Below are 15,107 nucleotides of genomic sequence, written 5' to 3'. Positions count from 1 at the left end.
TCTCTCTGTTGGAGCTGTGGTGACTGCTATAGGTTACTGCTCTCTCTGTTGGAGCTGTGGTGACTGCTATAGGCTGTGGTGACTGCTATAGGTTACTGCTCTCTCTGTTGGAGCTGTGGTGACTGCTATAGGCTGTGGTGACTGCTATAGGTTACTGCTCTCTCTGTTGGAGCTGTGGTGACTGCTATAGGCTGTGGTGACTGCTATAGGTTACTGCTCTCTCTGTTGGAGCTGTGGTGACTGCTATAGGCTGTGGTGACTGCTATAGGTTACTGCTCTCTCTGTTGGAGCTGTGGTGACTGCTATAGGCTGTGGTGACTGCTATAGGTTACTGCTCTCTCTGTTGGAGCTGTGGTGACTGCTATATACTGCTCTCTCTGTTGGAGCTGTGGTGACTGCTATAGGCTGTGGTGACTGCTATAGGCTACTGCTCTCTCTGTTGGCGCTGTGGTGACTGCTATAGGCTGTGGTGACTGCTATATACTGCTCTCTCTGTTGGCGCTCTGGTGACTGCTATAGGCTGTGGTGACTGCTATATACTGCTCTCTCTGTTGGAGCTGTGGTGACTGCTATAGGCTGTGGTGACTGCTATAGGTTACTGCTCTCTCTGTTGGCGCTGTGGTGACTGCTATAGGCTGTGGTGACTGCTATAGGCTGTGGTGACTGCTATAGGCTGTGGTGACTGCTATAGGTTACTGCTCTCTCTGTTGGCGCTGTGGTGACTGCTATAGGCTGTGGTGACTGCTATAGGCTGTGGTGACTGCTATAGGTTACTGCTCTCTCTGTTGGAGCTGTGGTGACTGCTATATACTGCTCTCTCTGTTGGAGCTGTGGTGACTGCTATATACTGCTCTCTCTGTTGGAGCTGTGGTGACTGCTATATACTGCTCTCTCTGTTGGAGCTGTGGTGACTGCTATAGGCTGTGGTGACTGCTATAGGCTGTGGTGACTGCTATAGGCTACTGCTCTCTCTGTTGGAGCTGTGGTGACTGCTATAGGCTGTGGTGACTGCTATAGGCTACTGCTCTCTCTGTTGGAGCTGTGGTGACTGCTATAGGCTGTGGTGACTGCTATAGGCTACTGCTCTCTCTGTTGGAGCTGTGGTGACTGCTATAGGCTGTGGTGACTGCTATAGGCTGTGGTGACTGCTATAGGTTACTGCTCTCTCTGTTGGAGCTGTGGTGACTGCTATATACTGCTCTCTCTGTTGGAGCTGTGGTGACTGCTATAGGCTGTGGTGACTGCTATAGGTTACTGCTCTCTCTGTTGGAGCTGTGGTGACTGCTATAGGTTACTGCTCTCTCTGTTGGCGCTGTGGTGACTGCTATAGGCTATGGTGACTGCTATAGGCTGTGGTGACTGCTATAGGCTGTGGTGACTGCTATAGGTTACTGCTCTCTCTGTTGGAGCTGTGGTGACTGCTATAGGCTGTGGTGACTGCTATAGGTTACTGCTCTCTCTGTTGGAGCTGTGGTGACTGCTATAGGTTACTGCTCTCTCTGTTGGAGCTGTGGTGACTGCTATAGGCTGTGGTGACTGCTATAGGTTACTGCTCTCTCTGTTGGAGCTGTGGTGACTGCTATAGGTTACTGCTCTCTCTGTTGGCGCTGTGGTGACTGCTATAGGCTGTGGTGACTGCTATAGGTTACTGCTCTCTCTGTTGGAGCTGTGGTGACTGCTATAGGTTACTGCTCTCTCTGTTGGAGCTGTGGTGACTGCTATAGGTTACTGCTCTCTCTGTTGGAGCTGTGGTGACTGCTATAGGTTACTGCTCTCTCTGTTGGAGCTGTGGTGACTGCTATAGGTTACTGCTCTCTCTGTTGGAGCTGTGGTGACTGCTATAGGTTACTGCTCTCTCTGTTGGAGCTGTGGTGACTGCTATAGGTTACTGCTCTCTCTGTTGGAGCTGTGGTGACTGCTATAGGCTGTGGTGACTGCTATAGGCTACTGCTCTCTCTGTTGGAGCTGTGGTGACTGCTATAGGCTGTGGTGACTGCTATAGGCTGTGGTGACTGCTATAGGTTACTGCTCTCTCTGTTGGAGCTGTGGTGACTGCTATAGGTTACTGCTCTCTCTGTTGGCGCTGTGGTGACTGCTATAGGCTGTGGTGACTGCTATAGGCTGTGGTGACTGCTATAGGCTGTGGTGACTGCTATAGGCTGTGGTGACTGCTATAGGCTACTGCTCTCTCTGTTGGAGCTGTGGTGACTGCTATAGGCTGTGGTGACTGCTATAGGCTGTGGTGACTGCTATAGGCTGTGGTGACTGCTATAGGTTACTGCTCTCTCTGTTGGCGCTGTGGTGACTGCTATAGGCTGTGGTGACTGCTATAGGCTGTGGTGACTGCTATAGGTTACTGCTCTCTCTGTTGGAGCTGTGGTGACTGCTATATACTGCTCTCTCTGTTGGAGCTGTGGTGACTGCTATAGGCTGTGGTGACTGCTCTAGGCTGTGGTGACTGCTATAGGCTGTGGTGACTGCTATAGGCTGTGGTGACTGATATAGGCTGCTGCTCTCTCTGTTTCTGTGGTGGTGGTTTTTCATTTTCTCTCATTTCACTTCTTGTCACTAGAGTTCCTTCTCCTCTTTGTCTCATGATCACTACATCCTCGTAAGGTCTAGACAGTAGCCACACACACACACACACCAACACACACACACATCAACACACACACACACACACACCAACACACACACACATCAACACACACACACACCAACACACACACACACACACACACACACACACCAACACACACACACATCAACACACACACACACACACCAACACATACACACATTAACACACACACACACACCAACACACACACACATCAACACACACACACACACACACCAACACACACACACACACACCCCCCCACGGCTTCTGCAGAAGGGGAAGAGACTCATCCAGAAAGCTATTGATTCAGCAGATACTGAAAAATGATTCTACATGTACTGTAACACAAACAGAAGAAATACAGAAATTACACAATCCAAATCACAATATAAAGAATGACATTTCTTTTAAAGTTGCGTAACGTGGTTAAAAACTATATCTATAATCACTGAGTGGACAAATCATTAGGTACACCTGCTCTTTCCATGACAGAGACTGACCAGATGAAGCCAGGTGAAAGCTGTGATCCCTTATTGATGTCACCTGTTAAATTCATTTCAAGTGTAGATGAAGGGGAGGAGACAGGTTAAAGAAGGATTTTTAAGCCTTGAGACAATTGAGACATGGATTGTGTATGTGTGTCATTCAGAGGGTGAATGGGCAAGACAAAAGATTGAAGTGCCTTTGAACGGGGTATGGTCGTAGGTGCCAGGCGCACCGGTTTGTGTCAAGAACTGCAACGCTGTTGGGTTTTTCACGCTCAACATTTTCCCGTGTGTATCAAGAATGGTCCCACCATCCAAAGGACATCCAGCCAACTTGACACAACTGTGGGAAGCATTGGAGTCAACATGGGCCAGCATCCCTGTGGAATGCTTTCGACACCTTGTAGAGTCCATGCCCTGACGAATTGAGGCTGTTCTGAGGGCGAAAGGGGGGAGGGGTGCAACTCAATATTAGGAAGGTGTTCCTAATGTTTTGTACACTCAGTGTAGTTTTGTGTTACCAGACATCACAGGCGTCGAGGCAAGTTATACTGTAACACAAGGAATTCTGTTTGATTGAAACAAGTGCCCCAGCCTTAAACAAACATAGAAATGCACTGCACTGTGACTGCACTGTGACTGCATTGTGACTGCACTGTGACTGCACTGTGACTGCACTGTGACTGCACTGTCACTGCACTGTGACTGCACTGTGACTGCATTGTGACTGCACTGTGACTGCACTGTGACTGCACTGTGACTGCACTGTCACTGCATTGTGACTGCACTGTGACTGCATTGTGACTGCACTGTGACTGCACTGTGACTGCACTGTGACTGCACTGTCACTGCATTGTGACTGCACTGACATCACTGTTCTGTCTCCCTTCAGTTCTCATCTCACCATGTCTACCCTCTGGCCACTCTCTGGGTGGAGGCCATCACGGACATCACTGCCAGCAGCAACCAGTGAGTTTAGTCTACCTGCTATCCTCCTGTCAACCAATAACTAACTAGCCTCGACTCCTGCTGTTCTAGCAAAGGAGAATAAGGTGTTGAGGTCTGGTAACACCAGACTAATCAATAACTAATCACATACTGTTCTATTTCATTTTTACGTTTTAGTCATTTAGCAGACGCTCTTATCCTTATCATTTAATGTTGTTGTCATTCTTCTGTCCCCAAGGTATGGAATTAAGGTGACAACTCCAGAGGAGAGCTTCACTCTGCTGGCCTCCTCCCCTCAGGAAAAGGTACATCTTCTCAGTCCAGTGTCTGGGTATCTACACCTCATTAATCCCGACTCTGCTAGCCTCTAAGGTTGATGTGTTCTGGCCCTGTGTCCTCCCTCTGTCCCTCCAGGCGAAGTGGCTGAGGGCTATTAACCAGGCCGTGGAGGTGGTGTTGACCGGAGAGGGGAGCGGTGCTGGGGTCCCTGCTGTCTCTCGTACCGCCTCCTACGTCTTCTGTAAAGACCTCCGTCTGAAGGACGCCTCCTACTCAGGGCGCTGGCTGTCTGGCAAGCCCCACGGCAAGTGAGTCTGGGGGGGAGGGGAGGTTTACAGAAAACCCTGTGTGATCAGGGCAACTGGAGAAGAAGTTCCAAGACTAATCATTTTGTATTAGCTCGATTATTTACACTTTCTAGTAGGCATACATCCTTAACATACACGTCTGCATTATTGTACAAAAAGGCCAAAGTACTGTGTTGACAGATTTGTCTCCTTCCTTTCGAACAGAGGGACCATGAAATGGCCAGATGGCAGAACGTTCACAGGGACGTTTAAACAAGGACTGGAGGACGGGTCAGTGTTAGCCTGGTTAATGCAGAGTTCAGAGTTCAGACTGGTTTAACCAGGCGGTGTGGGAGGCATGGTGAACATCCAGATGGTCCTGTTCTTCTGTTGTAACCGGTGTGTTGTCTCTTGTGTCTGTAGCTACGGAGACTGTAAAATGCCAAACAAGCTCCTCGACAAGAGTGATCGTTACCAGGGCCACTGGAGAGATGGGAAGATGCATGGCTTTGGGACGTACAAGTGAGTTACTGTGTTCACCTGTATATGCCACAGTAAGCACACACACAGGGCTGGGGTCAAACTTGTAGAATTGCTAATTTAGCAACGTCTCCTGGGGCCTGTTCAGGAGACTAACTTAAGAAGTATTGTTGTCACGATACCAACATTTTACTACCGATACGTTACCAGGCCAAGTATCACGACACCGAGTAGTATCGCGATACCACGGGTGAAAAACATGAGAGGGGCTTAGCATCCTCCTGTTAGCGCCGTCCCCCCTACGCTTGGTCCCATTCTAGAAACGCCTAGCATCCTCCTGTTAGCGCCGTCCCCCCTACGCTTGGTCCCATTCTAGAAACGCCTAGCATCCTCCTGTTAGCGCCGTCCCCCCTACGCTTGGTCCCATTCTAGAAACGCCTAGCATCCTCCTGTTAGCCCCGTCCCCCCTACGCTTGGTCCCATTCTAGAAACGCCTAGCATCCTCCTGTTAGCGCCGTCCCCCTACGCTTGGTCCCATTCTAGAAACGCCTAGCATCCTCCTGTTAGCGCCGTCCCCCTACGCTTGGTCCCATTCTAGAAACGCCTAGCATCCTCCTGTTAGCGCCGTCCCCCCTACGCTTGGTCCCATTCTAGAAACGCCTAGCATCCTCCTGTTAGCGCCGTCCCCCCTACGCTTGGTCCCATTCTAGAAACGCCTAGCATCCTCCTGTTAGCGCCGTCCCCCCTACGCTTGGTCCCATTCTAGAAACGCCTAGCATCCTCCTGTTAGCGCCGTCCCCCTACGCTTGGTCCCATTCTAGAAACGCCTAGCATCCTCCTGTTAGCGCCGTCCCCCTACGCTTGGTCCCATTCTAGAAACGCCTAGCATCCTCCTGTTAGCCCCGTCCCCCCTGTTAGCCCCGTCCCCCCTACGCTTGGTCCCATTCTAGAAACGCCTAGCATCCTCCTGTTAGCGCCGTCCCCCCTACGCTTGGTCCCATTCTAGAAACGCCTAGCATCCTCCTGTTAGCCCCGTCCCCCCTACGCTTGGTCCCATTCTAGAAACGTTATGTGCAAGGGCTACGTAAAAACCTGTCACTGATATTCACACTTCTACTCAATACAACACATATTGAATTAACTTCACACTGTTCACTGATATTCACACTTCTACTCAATACAACACATATTGAATTAACTTCACACTGTTCACTGATATTCACACTTCTACTCAATACAACACATATTGAATTAACTTCACACTGTTCACTGATATTCACACTTCTACTCAGTACAACACATATTGAATTGACTTCACACTGTTCACTGATATTCACACTTCTACTCAATACAACACATATGGAATTAACTTCACACTGTTCACTGATATTCACACTTCTACTCAATACAACACATATTGAATTAACTTCACACTGTTCACTGTATAATATAATACTGCATAGAATGGCTGATTTGCTCATATTCACAAAGGCATACCTGTGATTTGGCTGGAGGAAGGAATATACATGCATAATGATCTGCATGTCATTGTGTCAGTCAGGGGAAAAAACTGCATCATTTCTTTTTTCTTTTTTATGTAACCTTTATTTATACAAGTTTTTCTCATTGAGATCAAATCTATTTTTCCAAGAGAGACCTGGTTCAACAGCAGCAGGGGTCCAACAACTTACATACACTAACACAACATTAAACACAACTATAGACACACATACAGTACAACAATTACATATTACGTAAAGAAACACGAATGTCATAACCAATGATCTGAAAACACTGCATAATGATCTGCATGAAACCTTTACTCTTCAGTTAAAACACACATTATCTCCCTGCCTCTCTCTCTCATACACACACACACACACACACACACACACACACACACACACACACACACACACACACACACACACACACACACACACACACACACACACACACACACACACACACACACACACACACACACACACACACACACACACACACACACATACACAGAAATCTCCTTTCCTCTCTCTCTCATAAACACACCCTCCCTCCCTCATAAACACACACACATACACAGAAATCTCCCTCCCTCTCTCTCTCATAAACACACACATCCTCCCTCCCTCTCTCTCATAAACACACACACACGCAAATCTCCCTCCCTCCCTCTCTCTCTCTCTCATAAACACACACACATCTCCCTCCCTCCCTCCCTCCCTCCCTCCCTTCCTCACACACTCTGTATCCTTTTCTCTCTCCAACAAACACATGCACACACTGCCCCCAACTTTTAAAACGTTGGGCACCAAACAGAATGTAAGGAGCTCCAGAAAGAGGTAGATGTTTAGTCTTCCATTAGGTCTGTATGAATCCTACCTCTGAAGCACATCTCATGAGTAGCAGACCCTGTTCATTTCTTCCTGGGCCAATCAGATGAGCCTCAACCTACTGTCAGGTTAGCAGGTTGTTAGCTAGCTAGGTAACATGACTGAACAACATGTGTTATCAAACCAATAATTAGCGATCCAGGATTAGTTTAAAACGGCCCGCGACATGGTTTTGTGAAATTATATCAAATGTGCGCGAAATCGTACAGGAAGAAAAAAGGCTCCAATATTATGAGTCATAATTTTTTTACCTGTTTGAGCTCGAGAGAAGCCATTTTCTTTGCTGTGAAGCTGTAAACGTGGCTGTAAACATGGCTGTCAACATGGCTGTCAACATGGCTGTAAACATGGCTGTCAACATGGCTGTAAACATGGCTGTCAACATGGCTGTCAACATGGCTGTAAACATGGCTGTAAACATGGATGTCAACATGGCTGTCAACATGGCTGTAAACATGGGTGTCAACATGGCTGTAAACATGGCTGTCAACATGGCTGTCAACATGGCTGTCAACATGGCTGTCAACATGGCTGTCAACATGGCTGTCAACATGGCTGTAAACATGGCTGTCAACATGGCTGTAAACATGGCTGTAAACATGGCTGTAAACATGGCTGTCAACATGGCTGTAAACATGGCTGTCAACATGGCTGTAAACATGGCTGTCAACATGGCTGTAAACATGGCTGTAAACATGGCTGTCAACATGGCTGTAAACATGGCTGTCAACATGGCTGTAAACATGGCTGTCAACATGGCTGTCAACATGGCTGTCAACATGGCTGTAAACATGGCTGTTTCCCTCTCTGGCACTGCTGCATGACAGCGAACTTACCATGGTAACGGTATACTGTGGAACACTAATATGAAGGGGAGGTGCTATCGGAACTTGTCCAATAAGACACTTTTGTTTTCTGTTTTAAAATGTTTTGCTACATTGTACCCTGCTGTAGGCTCAGGTTTGTTAACCATTCTCTCCAGGTATTTTACAGGTGTATGACTGTAGTTTTCTCCAGGTATGTTACAGGTGTATGGTTGTAGTTCTCTCCAGGTATATTACAGGTGTATGACTGTAGTTCTCTCCAGGTATATTACAGGTGTATGACTGTAGTTCTCTCCAGGTATATTACAGGTGTATGACTGTAGTTCTCTCCAGGTATATTACAGGTGTATGGTTGTAGTTCTCTCCAGGTATATTACAGGTGTATGGTTGTAGTTCTCTCCAGGTATATTACAGGTGTATGACTGTAGTTTTCTCCAGGTATGTTACAGGTGTATGGTTGTAGTTCTCTCCAGGTATATTACAGGTGTATGACTGTAGTTCTCTCCAGGTATATTACAGGTGTATGACTGTAGTTCTCTCCAGGTATATTACAGGTGTATGACTGTAGTTCTCTCCAGGTATGTTACAGGTGTATGACTGTAGTTCTCTCCAGGTATATTACAGGTGTATGACTGTAGTTCTCTCCAGGTATATTACAGGTGTATGGTTGTAGTTCTCTCCAGGTATATTACAGGTGTATGGTTGTAGTTCTCTCCAGGTATATTACAGTTTATGACTGTAGTTTTCTCCAGGTATGTTACAGGTGTATGGTTGTAGTTCTCTCCAGGTATATTACAGGTGTATGGTTGTAGTTCTCTCCAGGTATGTTACAGGTGTATGACTGTAGTTCTCTCCAGGTATATTACAGGTGTATGACTGTAGTTCTCTCCAGGTATATTACAGGTGTATGGTTGTAGTTCTCTCCAGGTATATTACAGGTGTATGGTTGTAGTTCTCTCCAGGTATATTACAGTTTATGACTGTAGTTTTCTCCAGGTATGTTACAGGTGTATGGTTGTAGTTCTCTCCAGGTATATTACAGGTGTATGGTTGTAGTTCTCTCCAGGTATGTTACAGGTGTATGACTGTAGTTCTCTCCAGGTATATTACAGGTGTATGACTGTAGTTCTCTCCAGGTATATTACAGGTGTATGGTTGTAGTTCTCTCCAGGTATATTACAGGTGTATGGTTGTAGTTCTCTCCAGGTATTTTACAGGTGTATGGTTGTAGTTCTCTCCAGGTATATTACAGGTGTATGGTTGTAGTTCTCTCCAGGTATATTACAGGTGTATGACTGTAGTTCTCTCCAGGTATATTACAGGTATATGGTTGTAGTTCTCTCCAGGTATATTACAGGTGTATGGTTGTAGTTCTCTCCAGGTATATTACAGGTGTATGGTTGTAGTTCTCTCCAGGTATATTACAGGTGTATGATTGTAGTTCTCTCCAGGTATATTACAGGTCAGGTGTATGATTGTAGTTCTCTCCAGGTATGCTACAGGTCAGGTGTATGAGGGATCCTTCCATGATAACATCCGTCAGGGCCATGGGATGCTGAGCTCTGGGAAGCTGATTGGCTCTTCCTCCAGTGTGTTCGTTGGCCAATGGCTTCAGGACAAGAAGATGGGATATGGAGTCTTTGATGACATCACTAGGTATAGTACAGCACTTGATTGACTTGATTTGTCATCATCAGTTGATACAAACTTCCAGCTGTGGTTGCTTAGCCTGGTCTCAGATCTATTGATAAACGTACAGCTGTGGTTGCTTAGCCTGGTCTCAGATCTATTTGTGCTGTCTTGCCTAGAGTCGGGCATGACGATGACCAAGACAGCACAGATCTGGGACCAGGCTAGAGGTTGCTGCAATCTGTAGTCAGTGTGTGTCCAGGTCTGTGTTTACCTGTCTCTGCTCAGTTTTCAAGGAAATGAGAAACCTGCACACTGCTCTTACTTGTATGACTTATTTTATTAAAGCTTACGTATCGGCCTCTTGGCCTTCGCTTTCTGCTCAGTTTTGAAAGATAGTGCCGAGCTAAAGGTTGGTTGCTGCTCTGCTTTGCTCCGTTGTACCTGTCTGTTGTCTTGTTTCAGAGGGGACAAGTACATGGGCCTATGGGTAGATGACCAGCGCCAGGGCAATGGGGTGGTAGTCACTCAGTTTGGTCTCTACTATGAAGGGGCCTTCAGCAACAACAAGATGATGGTGAGTCCCACACAGTCTCGCTCTCAGTGTTCGATGATGCTATTAGCCTGATGAATGCAATCTCAATCTTGGTCTAAATCTTTTATTTTATTTTTTATACACAGTACCAGTCAAAAGTTTGGACACACCTACTCATTCAAGGGTTTTTCTTTGTTTTTTTAAACTATTTTCTACATTGTAGAATAATAGTGAAGACATCAAAACGATGAAATAACACATGGAATCATGTATTAACCAAAAAAGTGTTAAACAAATCAAAATATATTTGAGATTTGAGATTATTCGAAGTAGCCACCCTTTGCCTTGATGACAGCTTTGCACACTCTTGGCATTCTCTCAACCAGCTTCACCTGGAATGCTTTTCCAACAGTCCTTGAAGGAGTTCCCACATATGCTGAGCACTTGTTGGCTGCTTTTCCTTCACTCTGCGGTCCGACTCATCCCAAACCATCTCAATTTGGTTGAGGTCGGGATTATGAAGGCCAGGTCATCTAATGCAGCACTCCATGACTCTCCTTCTTGGTAAAATAGCCCTTACACAGCCTAGAGGTGTGTTGGGTCATTGTCCTGTTGAAAAACTAATTATAGTCCCACTAAGCACAAACCAGATGGGATGGCGTATCGCTGCAGAATGCTGTGGTAGCCATGCTGGTTAAGTGTGCCTTGAATTCTAAATAAATCACATATAGTGTCACCAGCAAAGCACACACACTCCATCACACCTCCTCCTCCATGCTTCACGGTGGGAACCACACATGCGGAAATCATCCGTTCACCTACTCTGCGTCTCACAAAGACATGGCGGTTGTAACCAAAAGTCTCAAATTTGGACTCATCAGACCAAAGGACAGATTTCCACCGGTCTAATGTCCATTGCTCGTGTTTCTTGGCCCAAGCAAGTCTCTTCTTATTATTGGTGTCCTTTAGTAGTGGTTTCTTTGCAGCAATTCGACCATGAAGGCCTGATTCACGCAGTCTCCTCTGAACAGTTGATGTTGAGATGTGTCTGTTACTTGAACTCTGTGAAGCATTTATTTGGGCTGCAATCTGAGGTGCAGTTAACTCTAATGAACTTATCCTTTGCAGCAGAGGTAACGTTGGGTCTTCCTTTCCTGTGGCGGTCCTCATGAGAGCCAGTTTCATCATAGCGCTTGTTGGTTTTTGCAACGGCACTTGAAGAAACTTTCAAAGTTCTTGAAAATTTCCGGATTGACTGACCTTCATGACTTAAAGTAATGATGGACTGTCGTTTCTCTTTGCTTATTTGAGTGTTCTTTCCATAATATGGACTTGGTCTTTTACCAAATAGGGCTATCTTCTGTATACCACCCCTACCTTGTCACAACACAACTGATTGGCTCAAACGCATTAAGAAGGTCTAGAAATTCCACAAATTCACTTTTAACAAGGCACACCTGTTAATTGAAATGCATTCCAGGTAACTACCTCATGAAGCTGGTTGAGAGAATGCCAAGAGTGTGCAAAGCTGTCATCAAGGCAAAGGGTGGCTATTTGACGAATCTCATATATAAAATATATTTTGATTTGTTTAACACTTTTTTGGTTAATACATGATTCCATATGTGTTATTTCATGGTTTTGATGTCTTCACTATTATTCTACAATGTAGAAAATAGTAAATATATAGAAAAACCCTGGAACGAGTAGGTGTTGTAAAACTTTTGACCGGTAGTGTATGTATTCTATAAGTCAACAGAAGATAAATTGGCAGCAGGCCACCTGAAGTTGTTTACACATTATGGTGAACAGGATCCAGAAACTGGCAGTGAACACACCCCTGGTAAACACAGCTCAACTCACAAACATGACACACCAAGGGGCCAATAAATGAATCTGACATCTCAACATGAGGGACAGAGAGGTTGTTTTGGCAAACCTTTGACTGGTAGTGTATATATATTTTTTAGGGGGTAGATCAGCTTTAATATTGCAGAAAGATTGTGGCTTCTATCAATGTACAGTTGAAGTCGGAAGTTTACATAGGTTGGATTCATTAAAACTTGTTTTTCAACCACTCCACAAATTTCTTGTTAACAAACTATAGTTTTGGCAAGTCGGTTAGGACATCTACTTTGTGCATGACACAAGTCATTTTTCCAACAATTGTTTACAGACAGATTATTTCACTTATAATTCACTGTATCACAATTCCAGTGGGTCAGAAGTTTACATACATTAAGTTGACTGTGCCTTTAAACAGCTTGGAAAATTCCAGAAAATTATATCATGGCTTTAGAAGCCTGCTAATTGACATCATTTGAGTCAATTGGAGGTGTACCTGTGGATGTATTTCAAGGCCTACCTTCAAACTCAGTGCCTCTTTGCTTGACATCATGGGAAAATCAAAAGAAATCAGCCAAGACCTCAGAAAACAAATTGTAGACCTCCACAAGTCTGGTTCATCCTTTGGAGCAATTTCCAAATGCCAAACAATGTACAAACAATAGTACGCAAGTATAAACACCATGGGACCACGCAACCGTCATACCGCTCAGGAAGGAGACGCGTTCTGTCTCCTAGATATGAACATACCTTGGTGCGAAAAGTGCAAATCAATCCCAGAACAACAGCAAAGGACATTGTGAAGATGCTGGAGGAAACAGGTACAAAAGTATATATATCCACAGTAAAACAAGTCCTATATCGACATAACCTGAAATGCCGCTCAGCAAGGAAGAAGCAACTGCTCCAAAACCGCCATAAAAAAGCCAGACTACATTTTTCAACTGCACATGGGGACAAAGATCGTACTTTTTGGAGAAATGTCCTCTGGTCTGATGAAACAAAAATAGAACTGTTTGGCCATAATGACCATCGTTATGTTTGGAGGAAAAAGGGGGATGCTTGCAAGCTTCCCACAATAAGTTGGGTGAATATTGGCCCTTTCCTCCTGACAGAGCTGGTGTAACTGAGTCAGGTTTGTAGGCCTCCTTGCTCGCACACACTTTTTCAGTTCTGCCCACAACTTTTCTATAGGATTGAGGTCAGGGCTTTGTGATGGCCACTCCAATACCTTGACTTTGTTGTCCTTAAGCCATTTTGCCACAACTTTGGAAGTATGCTTGGGGTCATTGTCAATTTGGAAAACCCATCTGCGACCAAGCTTTAACTTCCTGACTGATATTTTGAGATGTTGCTTCAATATATCCACATAATTTTCCTTCCTCATGATGCCATCCAGTCCCTCCTGCAGCAAAGCACCCCCACAGCATGATGCTTCCACCCCCGTGCTTCACGGTTGGGATGGTGTTCTTCAGCTTGCAAGCACCCCTCTTTTTCCTCCAAACATACAATGGTCATTATGGCAAAACAGTTCTAATTTTGTTTCATCAGACCAGAGGACATTTCTCCAAAAAGTACGATCTTTGTCTTTGTTCTTGAAGCACCTCCCAAAAGTTTGATTGTTGATGGGCACTTCTTACGTACCATACGGTCAAGCTGCTCCCACAACAGCTCAATAGGGTTGAGATCCGGTGACCGTGCTGGCCACTCCATTATAGACAGAATACCAGCTGACTGCTTCTTCCCTAAATAGTTATTGCATAGTTTGGAGCTGTGCTTTGGGTCATTGTCCTGTTGTAGGAGGAAATTGGCTCCAATCAAACGCCGTCCACATGGTATGGCATGGCGTTGTAAAATGGAGTGATAGCCTTCCTTCTTCAAGATCCCCTTTACCCTGTACACATCTCCCACTTTACCACCACCAAAGCACCCCCAGACCATCACATTGCCTCCACCATGCTTTACAGATGGCATCAAGCAATCCTCCAACATCTTTTCTTTTGGTCTGCGTCTCACAAATGTTCTTCTTTGTGATCCGAACACCTCAAACTTTGATTCGTCTGACCATAACACTTTTTTCCAATCTTCCTCTGTCCAGTGTCTGTGTTCTTTTGCCCATCTTAATCTTTTCTTTTTATTGGCCAGTCTGAGATATGGCTTTTTCTTTGCAACTCTGCCTAGAAGGTCAGCATTCCGGAGTCGCCTCTTCACTGTTGACGTTGAGACTGGTGTTTTGCGGGTACTATTTAATGAAGCTGCCAGTTGAGGACCTGTGAGGCGTCTGTTTCTCAAACTAGACACTCTAATGTATTTGTCCTCTTGCTCAGTTGTGCACCGGGGCCTCCCACTCCTCTTTCTATTCTGGTTAGAGCCTGTTTGCACTGTTCTGTGAAGGGAGTAGTACACAGCGTTTTACGAGATCTTCAGTTTCTTGGCAATTTCTCGCATGGAATAGCCTTCATTTCTCAGAACAAGAATAGACTGATGAGTTTCAGAAGAAAGTTATTTGTTTCTGGCCAGTTTGATCCTGTAATCGAACCCACAATTGCTGATGCTCCAGATACTCAACTAGTCTCAAGAAGGCCAGTTTTATTGCTTCTTTAATCAGTACAACAGTTTTCAGCTGTGCTATCATAATTTCAAAAGGGTTTTCTAATGATCAATTAGTCTTTTAAAATGATAAACTTGGATTAGCAAACACAACGTGCCATTGGAACACAGGACTAATGGTTGCTGATAATGGGCCTCTGTACGCCTATGTAGATATTCCATTAAA

At 45.3% G+C, this 15,107-nt stretch overlaps 1 protein-coding gene across 1 annotated transcript in view; it reads left to right on the top strand.

Moving 5' to 3' along the window:
• The window catches only part of LOC121558896 (alsin-like), a 115,532-nt gene that overhangs the window by 79,587 nt on the left and 20,838 nt on the right, over positions 1-15,107 (top strand). Inside the window, exons 16-22 of the mRNA XM_045217789.1 lie at positions 4,001-4,077; positions 4,295-4,361; positions 4,471-4,643; positions 4,848-4,913; positions 5,046-5,144; positions 9,814-9,978; positions 10,417-10,528. Coding sequence (XP_045073724.1) covers positions 4,001-4,077; positions 4,295-4,361; positions 4,471-4,643; positions 4,848-4,913; positions 5,046-5,144; positions 9,814-9,978; positions 10,417-10,528 — 759 coding nt within the window. The remainder of the gene's footprint in view (positions 1-4,000; positions 4,078-4,294; positions 4,362-4,470; positions 4,644-4,847; positions 4,914-5,045; positions 5,145-9,813; positions 9,979-10,416; positions 10,529-15,107) is intronic.

Source organism: Coregonus clupeaformis, unplaced genomic scaffold (assembly GCF_020615455.1).
Source record: "Coregonus clupeaformis isolate EN_2021a unplaced genomic scaffold, ASM2061545v1 scaf1227, whole genome shotgun sequence".
Lineage (NCBI taxonomy): Eukaryota > Metazoa > Chordata > Actinopteri > Salmoniformes > Salmonidae > Coregonus > Coregonus clupeaformis.
The sequence above is the reverse complement of the archived record's forward strand: the minus strand, read 5'-3'. Positions and strand labels throughout refer to the sequence as shown.